The sequence below is a fragment of the Cygnus olor genome, chromosome 18, assembly GCF_009769625.2.
Source record: "Cygnus olor isolate bCygOlo1 chromosome 18, bCygOlo1.pri.v2, whole genome shotgun sequence".
In the NCBI taxonomy this organism is placed as follows: domain Eukaryota; kingdom Metazoa; phylum Chordata; class Aves; order Anseriformes; family Anatidae; genus Cygnus; species Cygnus olor.
The window spans coordinates 5426925-5448502 of record NC_049186.1 but is presented as its reverse complement, the minus strand read 5'-3'; the positions used below and the strand labels follow the sequence as shown (position 1 = coordinate 5448502).

Below are 21578 nucleotides of genomic sequence, written 5' to 3'. Positions count from 1 at the left end.
GAGCTCTGTGTGCCTGGGTGACTGCGGGGGCTGCTGCAAATGGAATTTCATGTACTGGCAACCAAACAAACGTTTCCAAAAATGAGCTTTTATTTAAAGATGTAGCCACAACTTACTGTTAGTTCAATCACGACAGTAACCCAAATCACCCAATTTATATTAAAGTTTATTAGTAATGCAGTAAAAATCAGTAGGCATGAGTGCCTGCCCCCTTCCCTCTCGTGTGGCAGTGAGCTGTCTGTGCCAGGAGGAAGAAGAGGATGGTGGTGATGGGGTTTTCTTCCTCCTCAGCCTTGGATTTGCTGGGAGCTGGCTTTGTGTGCTTCAGCCTCTACGTTTCAACGCGTTAGGTTTGTCTCTTGGCAGTCCATGGGGTAAGTTACGCTCTGATTGCCTAAGGTTTGCTGGTTCTTCGCTGTATATGACACCATTTCTTGCAGGGTGGGAAAAGGCCTACAGCACTGCCCAGAGCTGGGCAAAAATTAAGCTAAAACCACTTTGGGTAATAGCAAAAACATGCTGGAACCACAGGGTAGCCCCTGCCATCCGCTCACTGGGCACATCGCTGTTACAGCAATGGATCAGCCCAGGTCAAGTCATAGCACAACATATCTGTAAAAAAGAATTAAATAGCTACAAATCAAGGTAAGCCATGCTCAAAGCTGCAGCCTCACGTAGCTCAATCCTTGCTGTAGTGCGTGAGGCTGGCTGCTAGCAGGTGCCACCACCAAATGGGCTGCGAAGCGCAGGCGAGGGTTTTCCTCTGTCCCTGAGCAGAAATGACAGCAGGGAACAGCACCCTCTGCACAAGCAGGCACCCGTCTCCTCTGCCTCTTGCTCCTGCCCGGCCTCGCTGCTCTTCTCCCACATCTCACTTCTCTGCAGAGCTGCAAAAGCCCGGGGGGGGGGGGGGGTGGGCGGCGGGGGTGGGGCTGAGAATAAAGCAACCAAATGGCTTCCTCGTGAGCGAGCAGCATCTTAATCCCTCCTGCTGCAGGCTTGGCCGAGCCTTGCCATGTCACTTCCATACCAAAGGAGCTTTTTTTTCTGCTCCCATCAAGAGCTTGACCTCAATCGCCTGCGCAGCCGCTGCTGAGGGCGATGCTCGTGGTGCCCCACACGCCGCAGCTCCCTGGGGACCCGCGGGGCTGGAGCGCGGCCACCCCCCTCTCTGGGCAGGGGCTGCATGGAGGGAATGTGTGGCGGGAGCTCTGGGCTTATAATTAGTATAATTTTAAAAAATAAATAAATAAATAAATAAATAAATAAATAGCAACCGGCTGCTGGCTGGGAATTGTAGCTGCAACACCTGGGCACCCTGCATGGAGCTGCCACCTCTGTCCCTTGTGTGCTGGAGCCAGAAGGGTACAGGTGCCTGGCATGGGCTCAGGGCAATGCCTGACTCCCGGCCTCTGTTTTTAGTGTTTCGGCAGCCCAAATCGCTGCTTGGTTTGGCTCATGGGGCTCCGGTGCTCTTTGTTGCTTGCTGCCCAGGTTCCTTCAGCTCCAGGAAGCACTGTGAGGTTGGTATGGTTGGAGGTAAAATACAAAACCATGCAAAAGAGCCTAACATATTTTAAAAAATATATGAAGTAAAAATAAAATAAAATAATAAAATATAAAATAAAATAAAATAAAATAAAATAAATAATAAAAAAAATAAAATAAAAATAAAAAAATAAAATAAAATGAAATAAAATAAAATAAAATGCCTGGCTGGCTGCACAGGGCCGAGGCAGCCGTGGAGCAGGTGGTGCTGTGCTGCTGTCACACCCCGTGCCCCTGCCTGGCCCAGCTCAGCCTCTGCAGCCCCAAGGACACGCACGTCTGCCGGAGGGGGGGGGGGGGGGGGGTGGGGGGGGGGGGGGGGGGGGGGGGCTCATTTCCTCATGCACCCACCATGCACGCCGTCCTAAAAGCCCTTTGCCACAAGCAAGCCAGAGCTGGGCTTTACGTGCGGCTGGTCAGGCCTTGGGCCGCCACCCAGCGAGCTGCCGGCCAGGCAGAGCTGAGCTGCGAGCACCGCTGGGCGGCGAGAGCCTTGCGAGCAAGCGGATTTACACCTCGGTGTAAACCCCGTACCGTGTAACGGCCCCGTAACCCAGTGCTTTGTCTGGTTCCCTGCCAGCACTGCAAAGCGGAATCCTCCCTCGGGGCCGGCCGGTGCAGCGGGGCAGCAGGGGAGGTGTTGCTGTGTTATTGCCCTCTCCATTCGGCCTTGTCTTACTGCCTGTGTCTGTCCACCCCCCACCCCCCCACCCCCCCCCCCAGCACAGAGCCAGCACCCTAAACACTCAGCCAACACACCAGCTTTGTTGCTTTTAATTTAAAATAAAAGGCTTATCCATGAGGAAAAAAAAAATAAAGAATTTAAAAAAAAAAAGGGCATGTTTGGCCATGGGTCACCCCACCCCAAACAAACCCCGCTGCCCTGACGCGGTTTTGCAGAGGGCTGGGGACGCGGCCAGGCACCGGTCGGCGGTGACAAGCTGAGGGGGACGGCAGGGACAGCCACACACTTCCACAGCCCCGTGTAGTGTTGCTACTCTGCAAAGGAGCCCTACCCCCCCCCCCCCAAAAAAAAAAGTACTGTGTGCCCACCCTCCCGAGCCCCGTGGGGGGCATTGCTCAGGGTGAGGCAGGCGCTGGGAGCTGCTGCGGGCTCAGGGACACCCACGCTGTCTCCACAGCCCCTGCGAGCGGCTCCGGCACTGTCAAAACTCCTGCGGTCCCCTTCTGGACCCTCTCATTTTGGGACCTCTGCCTCCCTCACGCCGTCTCCTTGGACTGCTTGGCTCGTTGCTTGCGGAGCTTGACAAAGGCCTGGGCCTCCTTGTCCCCCTTCCTGGACTCCAGCAGCCGGAGGATCTCGTCCCCTGCGGCACAGGAGGGGACAGATGTGAGGGGAGGCCTGCGGGGGCTCGGCGGGGCCGGGCCGGGCTGTGGCGCCCCGTACCGCTGGGTTTGGGGTGGGTGAGCGAGAGGCGGGTCTGGGGCACCCATCCCATGTCCGCCTGGTCCTCGTCAGCGTCCAACCCGGGCACGTGGCGGAGCGAGAAGAAGGCTTCTCCTTCCAAGTCGTTGGCCCCCAGCGTGTCGTAGTCGAAGACGGTCAGCAGCAGGCAGGCCCCCTCCTGACGGCATTTCTCAGGGGGGATCAAGCTGAGGGAGGGGTGGCGGGACATGTGGGGCCATCTCACCCCACCCCCTTGGTCCCAAAATTCCCATTTAAGACTCTAAATGAGCTTCTGTGGGGTGATGTTTGGTGGGAAGCCAACCCTCCCTACTGTGCTCACCCTCCCTGTGGGAGCCCCCAGGCTGCCTTTCGACCTCTCCCGAGGGGGCCAGGAGGTGAAATCCCACCACAGGACCCAGTTCCATGGGGCAGGGCTGCAGGGATGGGGAGGCGGGGGCTGGTGGGTGCCAACCCCTACGTACAAGTCGAAGGCTTCATCAAAGAGTGGGTGCAGCTCGTTCCTCTTGCACTGGGTGGTCCGAGCCACCACCTCAGGGAACTCATGCCGGGGCTCCAGGGTGAGCTGGACGAAGGGGTCGCTGGAGCCTGGTGGGGTGTAGACATCAGCCCCCTCCTGCTGGGGTAGCTGGGGGGGTCCATGGCATCATCCAGAGCAGCCAGCCCAGCCCATGGTCCTGGGAGGCGGCTGGAGCATCCCCTACCCAGCCTATGCATGAAGGAGCCATCAGGAGGCTCAAAATAGGGGTGACCTCTCCTGGACACCTCCCCAAATGACAGCCAACCCAAGGGACTGTCCCATATCACCCAAGCAATTTTTCTGTGTGTGAGGTGTGCTTTGCATGGAGGAAAAAAGCTGCCAGCCCTGACTGCTGGCTTCTGCTGCAAACTGCCGCATCCCCTTGGCACACCAGCATCCCCAGACCCATGAAATAACCCCCTTCCTCCTCAATCCACCTCATGGGGTGCAAAAGCAAACCAAGACAGAGCCCCAGGACATATCGGGGCCCACGGACGGGGCAATGGGCTGCCCCAGCCCACATGCTCACCGTTGGAGTCCAGCGGGATGAGGTTGACGGCGTTGAGCACCTCCACGCGCAGTTTCTGCTCCGAGGGCCGGTACAGCGCCTTGATGGTCACAGCCCCGTACTTCTCCGAGCTGGCATCCAGCTGCATGGTGCAGTGTAGTATCAGGAGCCAAGCATGCGTTATAGGGTACTTGGGGGGGTCAAGGGGCATCTTCTGGGGTGCAATAAACCCCAGCGCCAGGGCAAACCCACTCCCAACAGCCCCAGGACTGGGGGAGCCCATGGTGGGCAGGAGGATGGTGGGGAAATGCTGCTCTGGTGGTGTCCCTCAGCAAGGAGGGGGCTCGGGAAGGGGCTGGGCGCTGCATCCTGACTCCCACCTGCTCCTGGATCCTGTTGCTGAAGTATTTCTGGATGAGCTTGCGGCTGGTGCTGGAGCAGAGGGCCAGGTGGCTCTCCAGCGTCTGCAGGGAGGATGAGGGGGGGCGGTCAGGCACCAGGACAGGGCTGCAGCCTGGGGATGCTGCCCCCCCGGCTCTCACACCCTAAGAAAATCCCGCCTCCCCCCCCCCCTCAGCACCCATACCAGGAAGGCTGTGCTGTGGAGGGTCTCCAGGGGCAGCCCGCAGCCCTCGGCGTGGAAGCACAGCTCCAGGCTCTGGGGAGGAGGACACTGTTAGCTGGCACCCAGGCACCCACCCAGGGGACCCCCACTCTGCCCCTGGTACCTTCAGGGCACAGTGCAGCTTCTTGTAGCGCTGGGTCGAGGACGTCTGCGGCCCCGCAGCTGCCGTCAGCACGGCCAAGGTGTGGTGCCAAAGGAGAGCAAGGAGGCTGTGGGGTCGAGGGAGAGGGGCTGTGAGCAGGGGGACATGGTGTATATCCAGAGCCAATGCAGGGAACTGGCTCACCCTGCTGGGCAGAGCCCCCAGCCCCAAGGCGGGGTGACCCCAAGCCCCATGAGGGATGCTCCTGCCAGGGGAATGCTGCTGGCCCCCACCCCGGCACAGCCCCAGTCACCTTTTGAAGTTCTCCTGGACCAGATGCTCATTGAGATACTGCAGCTCCGACTCCAGAAACTTCATGAGGGGGATGATGGACTGCAGCGAGAGGAGAGGGGCATTGGGGAGGGCACGGGGGGTTGTATCCAGCAGGGCACGGCTGGGAGAGGGGGGGGTCTGGAGGTCTCCATCCCACAGCAGGAGGGGCTGGGCCAGGAGCTTACATCCTCAGGCTCCCGGGTGTCGTTGGAGGCTGAGAGATCCTGGATGTGTCTGGCAATGCCCGCTTCCAGCTGCCGGGGAGAAACACATGGAGGCACTGGGGCTTTGCACCAGCGTCCCCTTTTCTGGGTCTCACGGATACTTGGGGCTTTGCTCCCCAAGAAGCCCCACAGCACCTTCCAGCACACATCCTGCCCGTCGGTCCCACACCAACATCCCTCCATGAGCCTCCCTGCTCTGGATGTTTTACCTCCCCATTCTCCCCTTACACCTTATCTCCATCCCCTTGGGTTAAGCCTCCCCGCTGTGGGCCAGGTGAAGCTGGTGGCAGGCGGTCACCTTGGTGGCCAGGGCTTGCACCACATCCTGGACCTCGTGGTCCAGGCAGGACACGGTGCTGTCGAGCTGGTGGTGCAGCGTGTGCTGGATCTGCTGCGGGTCGATGACGGCCCCCGTGCGCCGCTCCAGCTGGGCCCAGTCCAGCTGTGATGGCAGCTTCAGGATGAGCAGCCGCAGCTGCTTGATGTTGTTCACCACGATGCAGAGCTGGGGAGGAGGGTCTGCTTCAGGGCGTCCCACTGCCCAAGTGTATCTCCCACTGGCTCCAACCCCATCCTCATTCACCCTCATCCCCATTCTCACCTTACTCCACCCTACCCCATCCCCTCCATCCCCTCCATCCCCTCCATCCCATCCCATCCCATCCCATCCCCATCCCATCCCCATCCCATCCCATCCCCATCCCCACCCTGCTTCCCCTGCCCACACCATTTCCCTCCCAATTTTCAGCTATCGGGGCCAGCTGATCCCCATGAAAGCCAGCCCCAGGATGTTGGCTGGGTGCTGTGCTCGTCTCCTCTGCCCAGAAACCACAGCCAAATCCTGCCTCCCCCCGAGCTGTGGGTCCTGCCCCGATACCAACCCTGTTGGCCGCTTCGCCCTCGTTCTGCTCGCTCAGCGACAGAGCCTCAGCCCTGGCCTTGATGAGCCGGCAGTACATCAGGGCGATTTTGCACATGTCCTGCAGGGTGGAGAAGGAGAAAACGAGACCAAAATGGGAGACCACCCTGGGGCTGGGGTCCCTCCCCACCTCGGCATGGGACACCAGCCCTTTCCATCAGCACCCAGCTCCCAGAGCAGGAGAGGAAACTCCGGCTGCTGGTGCCTGCCGGCACGGCTTCTGACATCCAGGCCCGGGTGTACGAACCTCCACGAGCTTCACCATGATCATGAAGGCTTCCTCGGGGTCTGGCCAGTTGAGCTGCTGCCAGGTCTTCACGATCTGGGCATAGCAGGTGGACAGGTCGACGGTGGAGGTGCTGTGCTTGTTGTGCTCCCCAAAGGGCATCAGCTGGGGGGGGGGGCAGAGACAGCAAACACAACTTAGCTTGTATGGGAAGGAGCCGTCCCAGACAGGAAAGATGCTCCTTTATTTTAGGGCTCTGCTCCTCGTCAGCTCCTTCCTACACCCCATCTGAGGGGTGAGGACCGAGGAGGGTTGGCAGCCAGGGAGAAAAGACCCTGGTGGGAGTGTGTGAGGGATTCGGTGAGTTCCCAAGGGCTGCAGGGAGGTGTTCTCCTCCCTGGGTTACCTGGTCCATCTGGACAGCTCTCTGTGCCCTCTCCAGCGCGATGGTGTAGGCTTTCTGCAGCCACTGGGGCACGGCTTCCTTGAACCACTGGTGGAAATCGCTCAGGGCCAAAGGCCCATCCCTGTGGATGAAGACACCAGCTTCTCCAAGTGCTCTGTGATGGCATGGAGCTACCATCTTACACGCAAAAAGAAATGTGCCCCAGGGAGGCACATGCTAAGGAGAAACCTCCGCTTGGAGGTGAGGTCTCCATCAATCCCACCCAGAAATGGGTCTGAAACCCTCCTGGTGATGCTCACGTTGACACCAACAGCCTCGTCTGCCAGGGTGTAATTAGCGGTGGAGGCAAGAGGGAAGGGTTTGGAAGTCCTCTGAATTAACTGCTCCATCCTCCCGCCCAGGATCTCCCCTTTTGGGGTCGGTACCTCTTTGGGAGGAAGTCCTTCATCCGATAGAGCTCCTGCAGGTTCAGGTAGAGCTGGAAGAGGCTCTCGGCTGTGGGCTTGGACATGCTGCTGTCCACCTTGCGCAGCTGCTCCTGGACATGCTCTGCGACCTAGCAGGGATAAAGGGAAGAAGGGGCGGCTGTGGGGCAGAGGTGTTTTTGGGGGTAGCCAGGAGTGCTGGCTCTGGTACAGGCTTTCTGGAGGCATGGGGTCAGCTCAGGGCACCCCCCTTCCTTTTGGGTGGAATTTCAGAAGGTTCATTGGGCCAGGCAAATGGAGAAATAATGATAATCACTCTAGGGGTATGCAGGGAAAAACGAAGAGGTTCCCTGCTTGCTCCCTTCCCAGGCTGGCACAAAGGAGCCGAGCTTGAAGGGTGGCTCAAAATCTCAGCCTGGTTCAGCCCTCAGTCCCGGGAGTGCAGGGCAGCCCCGGCTCGCTCACCAGGCTCTCCAGCTCCACATAGGCGATGGAGAAGAGATTCAACTTCAGGGTGCTGCGAGAGAGAAACAGGGAGTCAGGAGCCTGCCAGCTGCAGCCCGGCAAACCCAGCCCAGCAAAGGCTCCCAGCCCGTGCCCTTGGAGAGGAGAGCTTCGCGAGGCAGAGATGGGACCTCTGGGTTTCTCCTTTCATAGGTGTTGTGGAGCCCAAAGACAAAGGAACAAAGCATCAAAGTGCCTTGTTGCTCTTGGTCCCAGGGAAGGTGAATGAGGAGGGATCAAGCTTCAAGGCCTACCTGATGAAGAATTTATTCCAGGTTTTTTGGCACTGCTGGAGATCTGCTATCACCTCCAGGAGCAATTTGGCCAAGGCTTTGCCATTCTCCTCCATGCTCTGCGAAAGAGGGAACAGCTTGTTTTGGATGCTCAGTGATATTTAGATGACCTGGTCTCCATTCAGAACTGATTTATTTCTATGATTTGCTCTTGTGGAGTAGCAGGCTATCATTAGATCCACATCAGGAGCACCAAGAAGTTGTCATCCTTTGTCCCCCTATGCTTGCGTGGCCAGGCAGGGGACCACCTCCTGCTCCTGCCCATCCCACCAAGGCCTTAAGCCTGCAGGTAACACGGTTCATGGAGCTTTAAGCTGGCAGTATTTGGGTCTCCAGCTTAAAACACCATGAACCGTGCACTTGCTGGAGACCCAAATACCTCGACAGATCAGAAAACTGCAAAAGCCTCGTCTCAGGTCTCATCATCCCACCTCTCAGCCTCCCACCCCAGCCCAGCAAATTGCTTCTTTCCGTGGCAGAGAGGCCGAGATGGGGACTCACCTTCACCATGGGCTTGAGGTGCTGCTTCTTCATGTGAAACCACTCCGTCGTGCCTGACTGCAAGAAAGGAGCCCTGGTGTGAGAAGCCAAGGATGGAGCCAGCTCTGCCATCCCGTCCGCTATCCCATTCCCCTGGGCAGGACCCAGCTCCTCGTGGTGGGAACCAGAGGCTTGGGCCACCAAGCAGAAGAAATGCAGGTGGTTTTCCCCCCAGGGTGGTCCGGGTGGCTTTGCAGGAGAGGTGTGGGCATTGGGCAGGGGGTGGAGATGGGAAGGGGTACTGCAGGGTGCCTCCCCTCTGGGGCTAGGGAGGGCAAGAACCCCCCCGGTGCCGCTACCTTGAGCGCCTCGGAGACCATTTTGGGGAGGTCAGGGCTGAGCGTGCACAGCTCCCGGAAAGCTTTCATCTTGCACATCTGGACCAGGACCCTGCGAAGCAAGAAGCATCGGTGAAACCCAGCACCGGCCCCTCCGAACCAACGCCTCTCCCCCAGGAGACCCTACCCAAACAGACCTTCTCCTCCCAACAACATCCCCCACGGGGAGCCCTGGGCGAGGGGCCAGACAGGAGAAGTGTCACAGCAGTTAGGTGTCCAGCAGCCTGGAAAGGGGGGGGGGGCCAGAAAGGGCTCTCACAGGCTTCTCCTCCAGCTTCCAGGCTTGTCCATGCTGGTGGCCAAGCACTACGACCCTGCGCGCCGCTGACACCGGCGCTGCACTCACCGCAGCAGGGACTGCAGCCTCTCCGTGGACCTCATGACGGAGAGGGGGAAGATGATGCGGTACCTCCGGATGAGGGACACCCCGTAGGTCAGCAAGGACTGGAAGGACTCGGCCAGCTCTGCTTTCTGGGGAGAAGGAAGGGGACGCGCTGTTGTCCTTGGTGGTGGCACCACGGTGCCATTTTGGAGGGGGTCTGTGGCTCCTGATCTTCTCCAGGGGTGGAGAAATCTCCTTTTGTGCCTGGGAATTTCTTCCTGGAGGGGCTGAGCTGAGCTTTGTGCTTAAACCACATCGCTACGCGTGAACAACTCAAGAGTCTCAGCAGGGTGCTGGGATGCCCTGGGAAAACAGGCCGGGAGAAGCCAGCGGGAACTGGGTCCTTTTTGCTGGGGTTGGGACTGATGTGATCGCAGTGATGGAGGAGGGCGAGATCAGCACAAAGGGTGGGGGCTTCTCTGCAGAGATGGGGAACAAATCCCCCAAGGGAAGGGCTTCCCCAATTTGTCCCGGTCCCGGTGGCTGGCTACCCACCAGGAAAGCCCCGCAGCCCATCACTGAGGTCTCTGGGCACCCATGCACCCTACAATCCCCTGTCCTTGCTGTAGGACAAGGAGGGAATCGTGGCTGAGAGCTGCGAGACAAGGCTCGGGGTGGGTGCTCGGGACACATTTCCCCGGTGTCCCACCTGCTCTGGCCTCAGGCGCTCCTGCACCCACTGGTACTCGATGCTGGTGATCTGGTGGAGCAGGCAGTTGCTGTTGAACTCCAGGCTCTGGTAGAGCTTGCTGTACGCCAGCCACTGCCTGGGGAGGAGGGAGAGGCCCGGGTGAGCCCCGAGGGAACGGTGCGGGGCTCCCCAAGGCTACAGCCAGAATGGGGAAGCCGAGGGCTTCTCCGAGCTCGAGGAGGGGTACTCACGCCATGACCTGGTGGAAGTCAGAGAGGTCTTTCTGCGTGGCGTGCAGGTACAGCACGGTGCTGGCGTGCCGGCTCAGCTCCCCGTCCCAGGCAATGCTGCCAGCCTGCCGGGAGCACACGGGGTGAGGTGCCCTGCAGCGGGCTGGGCTGAGCGGGGACAGGCACCAGGGCCACGTGTGTTCACGGGGCCACAGGCACCTCCTGACCCCCTCCCCATCACATTGCAGAGCCTGTGGCAATGTGATGGGTGCCAAAGGAAGCTCCCACCCTGTCCCTGCTGCTTCTCCACGGCACCTGGTGCTGCAGGATCTCGTAGGACACCAGCTGCTGCAGGAGGTGCCGATGGACGGTGTAGCTGGGCTGCGTCCGGCTGCTCGTGGTGGCCCTCTGGAAAGAGACAACGCTTGAAAGCCGGGTGTGTAACAACCTTCAGCTGCCCAAACGTGCAGGGAGGTGGTCAGAGAGGGGGGACGCAGGAACCCAAAATGCATGGAGCCAGAAAACCCGGCCTGAGGCCAAGCCCAGGGGTGCAGGTACGCACAGAGCCCAGGGGAGGGGTGAGATTGTTTCCAAAGCCTGCCAGCACCTCTGGTCCTGAGGCACGGACCTGTGTCCCCGAGATGGGGCCCAGGGGACAGGCAGCTGGGGATGCCCCATTCTGCCAGGAGATGGAAGGGGACCCCCTGCTCCCCGCCTCCTACCCTCTTGTGGGTCAGCAGGAACTGCAGGTGACACTGGCCCCGGTTGGGATACGTTTCCGTCCGCGGCTCTAGCTGGTACCACTGGTCATCCCAGCAGTGCAGGTCCTGTGCGCACAGAGGCAAGGGGTGAAGGAGTGTTCCCACTGGGAATGGCGCAGGAAGATGCTGCACTGCATATCTATATTATCTGACTTCAGATAAGCCATATAACCACTAAGTGTGTAGGACTGGCCAGGGTGCCCACCACCGAGCAGCTCTGGGAGCTGGGAACCCCAGCTCAGCCCGAACTGCCGTGGGGCTGGGGTCCTGCTCAGCCCCCCCAGGCTTCACCCACATCTAGGTCACGTCTCTCACCTTCAGGCGAAGGACCACGTTCCCCAAGAAATCATCCTGCCCTTTGTCTTTTCGAGCATCCTTAAAGATCCTGAAAAGCAGGAACGAGGAGGGTGAAGAGGTTCCCATGACTGGAGCCAGCCACAGTCTGGGCAAAGTGGGGCAACGTGGGGCCAGCAGGGAACTGCTGCCCTCCCTCCCTTCCCCCAGGGGCAGTTGTTGAACCCAGGAGGCAGACGAGCCATTTACAGTCCCACACAGCAGTGCCGGGGTGGCAGCACCCACCGCTTGAGGCCGTGGAGGTCTGTCAGCTCGCCCAGCTTGTGCCGCACCGACTCCACCACGTCTGAGTCCCTGCGGGTGGCAAAGACCACGGTGAGGACAAAGGAGGAAAATCAAATGGGTGCAGCACGTTTCAGGCACTGCAGTGATGGTAGAGGTGGGGGTGAGGGTACTGGGGGCTGAGGACACCCTCAAAAACCAGCTGTCTGCCCCAGATCCGCAAGCATGCTGCTTGTTGCCATAAATTAAATCAAGGCTTGGTCCTCGGCTGTTTTTTGCCTTGGGCAATGAGTCCGGGCTGTGCAAAGCCAGCCTGGGCTCTCTGCCCTTGGCAGGGCTTTCAGTGACTGCTTGCAGGTGAAAACAAGAGGGAAACAGGGCCCCAGAGGGTTTGGGGGCTTTACAAAGGGTGCTGATCCCAGGACCACCCCAGCGACCCTCCCAGCCCCGTGCCAGGAGCAGGACTCTGCCCTGGCTGGGCTCACCACATGTCCAGGTGGAAGCTGGCCGTTTCCGTGTCCTCGAACTCCCTGCAAGGCACAAGCAGAAGGCGTCACACCAGCAGCAGCGGCGGGACCAGCAGCAAGGGGGCAGGACAGCGGCCATAAGGAAGATGGAGGTGATGGAGATGGAGATGGAGATGGAGATGGAGATGGAGATGGAGATGGAGATGGAGAACTCCCCCCCCACACACACACACACCATGCAGCCTGGGAAATCAGTGCCCTAAGAGACTGATTTTGGCCACCCCTTTCAAGCTCCCTGCATCTGCTGGCTGGGTCAGGTCAGACACTCAGCGAGACCCAGCAGGCATCACCCCACAGAGCCCCAAATCCCACCCAGGCAGGTTAACCAGCCACCACCCTGCGACCCCCGTGAAGCGATGGGATGGAGGGGTAGCAGATTACAGGATAAATGTCTCGTCCCACACCGGGCTGAGGGTCTGGCTTATGACTTGTGTGCGATGGATCTGGTCTTCGGGGATGAGGTCCTTGACCACTGCCTTCAGCCGCTTCTTGCTGTCCGAGTGGGCTGGCTCCTGGCTCTTGGCCTCGATGCCCAGCAGGCAGTACGGGTCACTGAACCCTGCGAGGGCCCGGCAGTGCAAGCCCCGTGTGAGCAGCAGCCGTCCCCTTTCGGGCTAAGCCACCCCTCCCATCTCCACTTACCGCTGACGTCTTTCCCCAAAATCCCCTTGGCTTCCTTCACGGTTGCTTTCAGACAAAAAATTGGGCTCTGAAAGAAAGCAAAGATTGCTTAACCTAGGGGAAAAGCAGCCACGAAGATCTGCTCCAGCCTGGATGTGCACCAGGGGGTGAAGGAGGGTCCTGGGGACCCAACCCCGAGAGGAAGTTCAGCGCTCGAGCAAGACCCTGCCATCACCTGCCCCTTGTCACAAACAGGCTCAGCCTCGGGATCTCACACCCACAGGGCACCCCAAACCTGAATATGGGGACCAAGTACTGACCCCGAGTCGGGATCCCATCCTGCTCCCTACCTCCAGCTCCTTGACCCGCTGCATGCTGACCCTGTGCTCCTCCGCATCCATGCCGAAAGCCTGTTATAAATATTAGGGCTGGTGACGGATGTGGCCCTGTTCTTAGCAGCTGGACAGCAGCCAGGGACTTCCCGCCGCGCCCCGGCAGCCAGCTGGAGGCAAGGAGCAGCGGGAGGGCTGGGGACCGGATGAAATTTGGGAGAGCCTTGGGCTGAGCACCCCGAGCCCAAGACAAAGCTCTCTCCCCACCGCTGCTACTCCCAGCCCCGTGGCTGGATGCTGCTGCTGTGTCTTTAGGGGTGTCCCCTCCGAGTGTGGTTGCACAACACGGGGGGGACAGGATGGGATTGGGGGTCCCAGCAGGCTGCACCCACCTTCTGCACGTAGGCGTAGAGTTCCTGGGCGTCCGCGACGTGGTGGGGCTCGGGCTTGCCCAGGCGGTGCCGGATGGTGTAAAGCACCTCCTCGTAGAGCAGGGCCAGCTGTGGGGACAGCACTGAACCCTCGCCACCACCCCGGGGACCCCGTGTGTCCTCCCCCAACCCAGCACCCCACTCGCCCTCCTCCCCAGTGCATCCAGGGGGTGCCAGCAGCCGGGTGCACTCGCTCCAGCACCCAAAGGTGACGTCCTCGGGGAGCCTGAGCCGGAGGCTCTGCTCCCCCCTGCACCTCGGCGTCCCCCTCCGATGCCCCCAAGGGAGCCCACTCCAGCGCCGCGCTCGTACCTCCTGCTTGGAGAAGCGGTGAGACAGGTCCATCTGGAGAAACGAGAGAAGCAGAGAGGTTTCCCGTCAGGTCTGGAGGCACGGAGAGAGTTTAGGAGGAAACTGCAGGGATTTGGGGACGGGGTGGGCTTGTCCCCAAGGTGCCATTAAGCACCGCAGATGGCCAAGGTGCAGCATGAAGCATGAAACCAGATTCTCCATCACCCATCGGTGGGGGCACAGGGGCTTCCCCGAGCCCTGCCGATTGGGGGGGGGACAAGAAATGGCAGCTGAGCTGCCCAGGGCAGCCGTGGGCAAGGAGCCATCAGAAAGCAGCGGGGTTGTGAGGCTGCAGCCCCTTGCAGGAAAGAAATGTGATGCTGAACCTCTCTCTGCTGGCGTGAAGACCTGTGCCCCACTCAACAGATGACCAGCAATGGCATTTGTTTTCCAAAAGCCAATGGAATGAAAAGCAAGCCACGCAATGGGGCACATCCTGGCCCTGCTGTCCCCTGCGTCAGGAATCACACCCCAGTCATCCTGCACCAAACACAGCTCTGCAAGGGCTGGTAGAGGAATTAAACCGCCTCTGCCCCAAATGCCCCTGTACCAAGCTCTCAGCCTGTGCCCACGTGTGCTGGTTCCTCCCCGGGGCCAGTCCTGCATTTGGGCTGGATTTGGCCACAGCTGCAGCTGAGCAATTTGTTCCCTGCACCCATCCTTGTCTAGTGACCGTGACTTTGCCACCACGAGCTGGGTGACTGCAATGGGTGTCATGTGCCAGCCGTGACAGCTCCGGGTGTCTGAGACCCTTGGGAGCGCAATGGGGTGACACCACCACACCACCCCCAAAAAAAATAATTCAACCTAATCTCATCTTTTGGACATCTTTGAAATGCACTTGGTTCTCTCCATGCCAAGTATGGACCCGGCTCAGTCAGGGTTGGGATGCTGGGGGTGGGTGGGAAGGGGGATGGATGAACCCCACCCCCAGGTCAGCCCAGGCCCCCAAATGACCTTGGGATCCTCCTAGCAGAAAGAAAAAAAATACAGCCACTGGAACGTCACCATTTGCTTATGGCAAATCCAGGGCTGCTGTAATCCCCCAGCCATCTGGGCTCCGCCACCCGCAGCGGGTTTAACCCTGGAGCTGCTCCAGCCCCGTGCTGGGGGCTGTGGTCTCCAAACACCCCCTGGACAAAGTTGGAGCCTTGCCACCAGCATCAGGGCAGCACGGGAGGGGGGCAAGGGGCTGCTGCTGCTTTGTGGGGTCGGGGCTCTGCAGCTCCCCACTGAAATCGGGGAAGGCTGCCCCAGTGGCTGCTTTGTGCTCGCCCACACGAGCACAGGACTCTGTGAAATAAAGCCAAGCCCCCACGACGTGTTCGCTGCTGCTAATCCCCGTGCCAAGACCCCAGATGAAATCCAGACGCGTTGCCTAAATCCAGGCCCGGACACGGCTGCCAGCACCCCCAGCCTGTGCGTGGTGGCAGCGACGCGGTGGGCCAGCTTTTCTGCAGGGACGGAGGGAGAACGAGTCCCTCGGGGGCGTTTAACCCCCAGCACAGCTCATCAGCATCAGCTGCAGGCACCCAGCAGCACCAGGCACCCCCCGGAGGCTCCTTTGGCTCCGGCAGAGCCCTGGTCACATTTCCGGGGGGTTGGGGGGGGTGTCACATTTCCTGGGGACATCTGCAGGGACGCAGCCCGCCCGGCTGCCATGGAGGAAGTCGCTTGGGGTGTTTGGGTGAAGAGCAGGGCTTTTGGGGGCTCTGTGGATGGGAGGGAGCTGGGAGACAGCTGAAGGGCCCTTCTGCACCAGCACAGAGCTCAGGTGCCTGTGCAGGTTCGCAGCAGGATGCGGCCCCACCCAGCTCCCACCCCCACTTCTTGCTTGGCATTAGCATCAACGTCAGCATCAGCCCAGCCTGGCCGCACGCTCACCCCAATTCTCTCCCTGAGCACCTTCCCCCTGTCCAGCTCCAGCACCCAGCGCTGCACCCTGGGGTCCTGCAGCCCCTCTGACCCCCAAACCCAGCACTTCTGGGGCCACCATGCCCCAGGTGCAGCCCCCATCCCCTGGGGAGCCGAAGCGGGCACCTACCTCGGGGGTCTCCTCCTCCCCGAGGAGGGTCCCCGCGGGGACCTCGCCAGCAGCCTCCATCCCGGGGTGAAGCTCAGCGGGGACAAGGCAGGCTGTGCAGCAGGGCCTCCCTTCCCCTCACTCACATGCTCAGAGGAAACCACAGCCCTTATCTGCCCGTGGCCATTTGAGCAAACGGAAACGGCGCGCGGGCCTCCTGCGAGGGGAACAGGGCCACGCAGGCGCCCCCAGCCCTGTGGGGCAGCCCCTCAGTGCTTGGGGTGTAGGTGGGGTGGGAGAGAGTGTCACATCCAAAGCTGGCAGTTGTTAATGAGAGAAAGTTTACTTTTGGGGGGGCAAAAGTAATCCTAAGAAGGCAAACGATGATGGTGGGGGAGAGGGTGGTGACGTACGTGGAGGATCTGGCCTGCAGCTCATGTATTCGGGACCCAGTGTGCCCTTGTGCCCCTTAAGCACGGGTGGGGGACCCTAGAGAAAGCAGAAATCATCTGGGGGCTGGAGGGGGTCTGCAAGAACCCCCTATGGCACCCAAAATGCCTCGAGGAAGGCCGGGCTGAGAACTGATGCGGTTACTGCATGCCTGGGGACGGCTGCGGGGCTGTCCCTGCCGGGAGGGGGCACGCGGCCTTCCTCCCCTCCCCGGCCGGTCACCGGGAGAAAAACGAGCAGCAGGAAACTGGTGTTTTACTGTCAGCTTTTGTTCCTGTAAACACTTTATCTGATCGCAAGGCAAGCTGACGGTTCCTATCAGCACCCGCCAGCAGCGCCCCCCCAGAGATGCCTATCGGTAGGGCACGGGCTGGCAGCACAGCAGCACCGGGGGGAAGGCAGCTTCCCACCACCTCATATTTCTGGCCCCCAGATCCTCCTGGATGAAGCATCTCCTACACGAGATGCTTCAGGCCAGCCTGGGCTGGGGCAGCGGGTGGCGATGCTGGGAACATGGGTGCCGCGTCCCCTGGCAGGGATTTCGGTTTGGTCCAAGCAGGAAACCACAACAGTGGAAACTGTGCCGAGACATTTGTCCCCGTAACAGTGGTATGAGGCGATGACGCTGGTGGTGTGGGGGTGCCCCCGGCACGCTGAGTCAACCTGGGGCTGCAGGAGGGGGAAGACAGGCAGCCCCCCTGCTTGCAATCACCCCTTCCCTTAATTCAGTATATTGCGCTCCCGTAGCTGCTTTAGGAGAGACCCCAGCTTCCCTTTGCCCCCCAAACCTGCAAGGGCAGGTTGTGTTGGCAAAGAGAGGTCTCTGAAGTTGGGGGACGGGGAGATGGAAGAAGCTGGTTGATGGGATGCTCAGGTCTCTACCGAGCTCAGCTGTCACAGTCCATCAGGGCTGTGCAGCCCTCACCCAGCGCTCACTCTGTCCCTCCTGCAAATTTCCACAGGCAGGGGGATGCAAAGCAGAGACAGCAAGAACCTGAAGAGCTGCAGCCCATCCCCACCAAATGGCCTCGACCCCTGAGCCTCGAGAGAAGCTGCTCAAGCTCTTGCTCTCCCATTTCAGGAGGGCTCCTGTGCAGCACTGGGGCACAGGACTGGGCTCAGCACCACTTTGCCTCCACCTCACCCTAATGCAGGAATGCTCAGGGCTCTTCCAGCCCTACCATCCTCATCTCACACCTTTCCAACCTGCAGGAATTTCGGTTTAGTGTTTGCTTCACCTTGGGCAAGCAGTTGAAAGGTGTCCCCTGCCCTGCTGGTGGTGGGGACATGGCAGAGGTGCTGAGCTCTGCTCTGCCCCGCCAGGCGCATGTGCTGTGCATTAACCTGGGACAGCAGTGCCTTGCTCCACTGCCCAGTGTCGTCAGAGGAAAGCAGAGACGTGAAGTGCACGATGCCTTTAAAACGATTGCTTTCAGCTTTGATTGCAAAAGCAAAATCTGGCATAGCAAAGAGCAACCACAGAGATAAAGGCAGGAGGCAGGCACAGCACGCCAGCTCCCCCTGAGCTGCTCACACCTTCTGCTGCTCCTTGCCAGCAGAAACTAACAAGGGGCAAAGGAACACCCAGTGCCTCCCCCAGCACGGAGAGAACAACTGGTAAAAGTTTAGTTAAGCCTCCCATCCACCTGCCTTCCCCTTCTAAGGCTGAAGAAATACAATCAGCTGCAAATGGTGCTGAGCATCAGACAACAATTCCCCAGCCAGAAGCCTGTGCTGTGGTTTTGCAGATTTTAGAGAGCAAAATCCAGCTTCAATGTCGCAGGTTCTGTTAAAAAATTGTCGCCAAAAGTGCCCGAGATAAAACAGGTCCCACTGGCACAGGACAGGGCTTGCACAGGGTTTGGGGCCTCTTTGTGTAATGTGAAAGGAGAGCTCTTTGGGGATCGTGTTTCAATAACAACAAATGCCCTTTTTTCCCCCTGGGTTTTACCAGCAAGCACCTGCTCCAGAAAACACCAGAGCTCACATCTCACTGTACTTGCACCTCAAACTACTCATCCTGGAAACACAGAAAAGCCCTAAAAAGCAGCTACCAGAAGTAGCACAGGTTTCTGCTCAGTAGAGACAGTTAACTCCATGCCCCAAATTATCAGGACCTTGCAAAACATCCCAGACACCCCCCGTGCTGCCGAAGGATGTGGTTTTCCAAAGGGACCGGGTCAGGGTTCCCCAGAACAGCCCTCCCTCCTGCACACCGGTCAGGGGCACACACCGTATACAAGCACAATATAGAGCAAACCTCTCAATTCCCTTTAAAAGCAACTCATCCTAGAGGAAAACACTTTTCCTTATAGGCTATAGGGCTATACTCCTATGGGGCTGCAAGCTGCCCCAGTATAAATCAAGTCCACGGTTAATTCATGCACAGGGTTGTAGCTGCTACACCAGGATATCCAGAGAAAATAGGCCACTATAGAGCAAGCAGTATTGCACTCTTTAAAGTTTATCTTTCCTCTAAATGAAAACCTGCTATAAAAGGAGACCCTCCACAGGCATAAATAGCAGTTTGTCTTCCTACCTCTTGGCTTGATAATCCCGGAGACGCCGCCTGTCCTCACCCTTATCTCAAGCTCTCGGCTGGAAATGGGCAAATGGTCAAAAAATTGATTTCAACATGTCCCTCCCTCACTTCTCCTTTTAAACACTGGCTCCAATGACTGTGCAAAACCAGGCTGTGCCTGCTACGGTTTGGCAAGCCGTACAGCAGAAGCCCGAGGCAGAGGAGAACAGGGCACGGTGGCGGAAGGCACTTTCAAAATGAGACCAGGGAGGCTCCTGCTCCCCCCCGGGACTTTCTGCCCCAAGACACCAGATGCTGCCTGCCCTGGGACCAGTGGTTTCATACCCTGACCGATGTCAGCCAGTCCCCCTCCTCACCTAGTGCAGGGCCTTTCAGTTATTTCTGCCCCTAAACCCACATCTTTTCTTCCCAAAGGTTCTCCTGAGCAGCTGGAGTGCTGCCCTAGCAAAATGTGGTGGTGGCTGCTTGGGGGGAACACAGCCCCCTGCCAAGTCCCATCTGGGACATTTCAGAGGGATGTCAAGGCAAACCCTGTGCTGGGGAGTGCCTCGGGGACTTCCAGCCACCTCCTCGGGGCAGTGCAGCTGCGAAATCTGCATTTCCCTGGGAGCAGGACGGGTTTGGAGCACGAGGTGCCTGCTGCACCGCAGATGCAGGTGAGGATGACTCTGGTTTCACAAGGCAGCCAGACCCCAGCCCAGGGGGGCTCTGTGCTGTCGGGCAACGACCAGATGTCACCGTCCCCAGCCCCAACAGAGCAAACACAGCTGTGACACCGGCCTCTGCCCACTGCAGAGGGAGCAGGGAGTGCTGCAGACCCGCACCTTGGCTCTGCCAGCAAGATCAGATCCGTTTCAGCCCCTGGATTTCTCATCCCCACACCATGTCTGCGAGCCCAGGGCAGTGGCTGCTCTCTGCAGGGCCAGCAAAGGGGGGACAGAGATTTCAAGGCCACTTCGCCTGCTGGCTTGCAGCACTGGGCTCAGGGGCTTCTCTTGTGAGAATTTGGGGCTGACACTGGGGTTCAGGCACGCCAGCATGGTGCGCATTGAGTGCATTCATACCTAGCCTGGAGCATGCGTGCAGAATCATTGACCAGCCTCACTGCTCAGAGCCCTCCAAAACATGCTAAAGCTCCTCCAATGAAGCTGCCCTGAGCCCCTGCAGAGCAGCACGCTGGGACAAAAGGCACGGGTCGCAGGGCTGACCCCACCTGCCTGCAGATCCCAAGCAGACAAACCAAAACACCGAGATTTATGGCAGCTGCTCTGTGTCACGGGGAGAGCAACCGCTTCCCAGGCAGGACACAGCCCTTGCAGAGCAAAGTACAGAGCCAGGCAGGAGAGACGAGGCTCCAGCAAGGAAAAGAAAAAATGTAGATAGACAGGATCTGCTGAACCGAGCTCCGAGCCCAGATCCAAGCAGCACAGTCCAAGCCAATACCTTTTGCTCCGGTATCCACCTGTGTCAGAAATCCGTCACCCAACAGCAGCCAGGAGGACACAGCAGAGGTTTTCCCGGTCCACGTGTATGTGGCAGCCCCCGCCGGCAGGTACAATCCACGTCCCGGCTCTCACAGTTATGTGGCTCCTTCACGTCCCGCTGCGGCCTCTCCCCGGCAGCCCTTGAGCAAGGAGGGTGCTGAAATACCGGTTTCCAGTTGGGTCCCATGATGGCAGGCAGCTCTCTGAGCTGACTCACACAGGGGAGCAGACGGGTGAGTAATAGCAAGTGTGACTGCAGAGAAAACCCTTGCCTAAAATTAAGATCCCCGCCTCGCTTGTCCTGGTATTTCAAGCCAACCCACAAAACCCCACATTTGTCACTCAGGCTTGCTCGTAAAGCTTGAAATCACCTCTTTTATTGTGGCTTGTGTTAGCAAAACCCGACTTCTGTGCCCAGCTGGGTGTTATTTACAGCTGACACGAGCCATTGCCAGCTGCTGCCCTGGGGGTGCCCACAGTGATACCACGCGAGCCCACCCCAGCAGCTCACCAGCGAGGGCTGGGTGCGCTCCTGGCAGCGGCCGCTCCGGGACCAGCTCGGTCCCAAGTTCACCCCGTGCCTCCTGCCACCTCCAGCTGTGCTCACAGAGGCGGCCGGTGCTGCAAGATCTTAAATCAGGACATCCTCGCTTTGCTAAACTGCAGTTTGACCATCTACTGATGGGAAATGGTGGGCAATCGCGGCAGTCCCTGAAGGAAGGCACATGTGGGGCATGCAGGCACGGGCCAAGCCGGCCTAGCTGCTGTCCATTTCCCCAGCTAGAAGGGAATTCATGAAAAATAATTATTATATTTTTCCTTCTAATAGCTGGCATGAAATGCTCACAGTGAAATCCCGGCAGAATGGCTCAGCTGAGGAGGGCCTGGTCTCTCCTTTGGCTGGAGGCCTTCCTGAGCAAGCAGGCGCAAGCCCCGTCCTTCCAGGGCGAAGCCCTTCACCAGCCCCAAGGGATTTCGGCAAGACTTTCAGGTCCTGCAGCAGGACGTCTGCAACCAGCACCTGCAGTTCCTGCAGTAACAGTTCTTTGCACAAGATCTCAAAGCACTTTAGAAATACCCAGTTTCACCACACCACAGTGAAGGAGGGAAACAGCCCCATACTCACAGAGGGGAAGCAGGCCTGAAGGGTACGTGAGAGACTTCTCAAACGAAGATCCAACGTCACATCAAGAAGACAATTGTATACATACCGCCTATGCCAAAAGATTTACTGGAGCCAACGCTAACTGCTCCCTGTGCCCTGCCTTTCTGTTCAATGGCATAGTACTATCCAAATGTTAGGATTGGATTTAGCTTTCA

At 59.0% G+C, this 21578-nt stretch overlaps 1 protein-coding gene across 4 annotated transcripts; it reads right to left on the bottom strand.

Annotated features, from left to right (window-relative positions):
- Window positions 1-2298: 2298 nt before the first annotated feature.
- Window positions 2299-20490, bottom strand: UNC13D (unc-13 homolog D). Of its 4 annotated transcripts, none has more exons than XM_040530649.1 (32): window positions 20218-20490; window positions 13721-13753; window positions 13370-13477; window positions 12996-13055; window positions 12667-12733; window positions 12406-12583; window positions 11983-12027; window positions 11501-11569; window positions 11237-11306; window positions 10883-10987; window positions 10476-10568; window positions 10182-10285; window positions 9949-10066; window positions 9264-9388; window positions 8879-8969; window positions 8541-8597; window positions 8001-8098; window positions 7708-7759; window positions 7243-7373; window positions 6818-6938; window positions 6433-6576; window positions 6148-6246; window positions 5565-5771; window positions 5228-5296; window positions 5023-5102; window positions 4731-4836; window positions 4589-4660; window positions 4383-4466; window positions 4024-4144; window positions 3439-3562; window positions 2957-3162; window positions 2299-2876 (listed from the first exon to the last, which is right to left on the bottom strand). In XM_040530649.1, exons 2-32 carry the CDS (start codon window positions 13751-13753, stop codon window positions 2770-2772), a joined length of 3144 nt encoding a protein of 1047 aa, XP_040386583.1. In that variant the 5' UTR covers window positions 20218-20490; the 3' UTR covers window positions 2299-2769. The 4 variants fall into 4 exon arrangements, with proteins under 4 accessions (XP_040386583.1, XP_040386584.1, XP_040386582.1 ...); XM_040530650.1 differs by lacking the exon at window positions 20218-20490 and adding an exon at window positions 18772-19184; XM_040530648.1 differs by lacking the exon at window positions 20218-20490 and adding an exon at window positions 15804-16640.
- Window positions 20491-21578: the final 1088 nt, after the last annotated feature.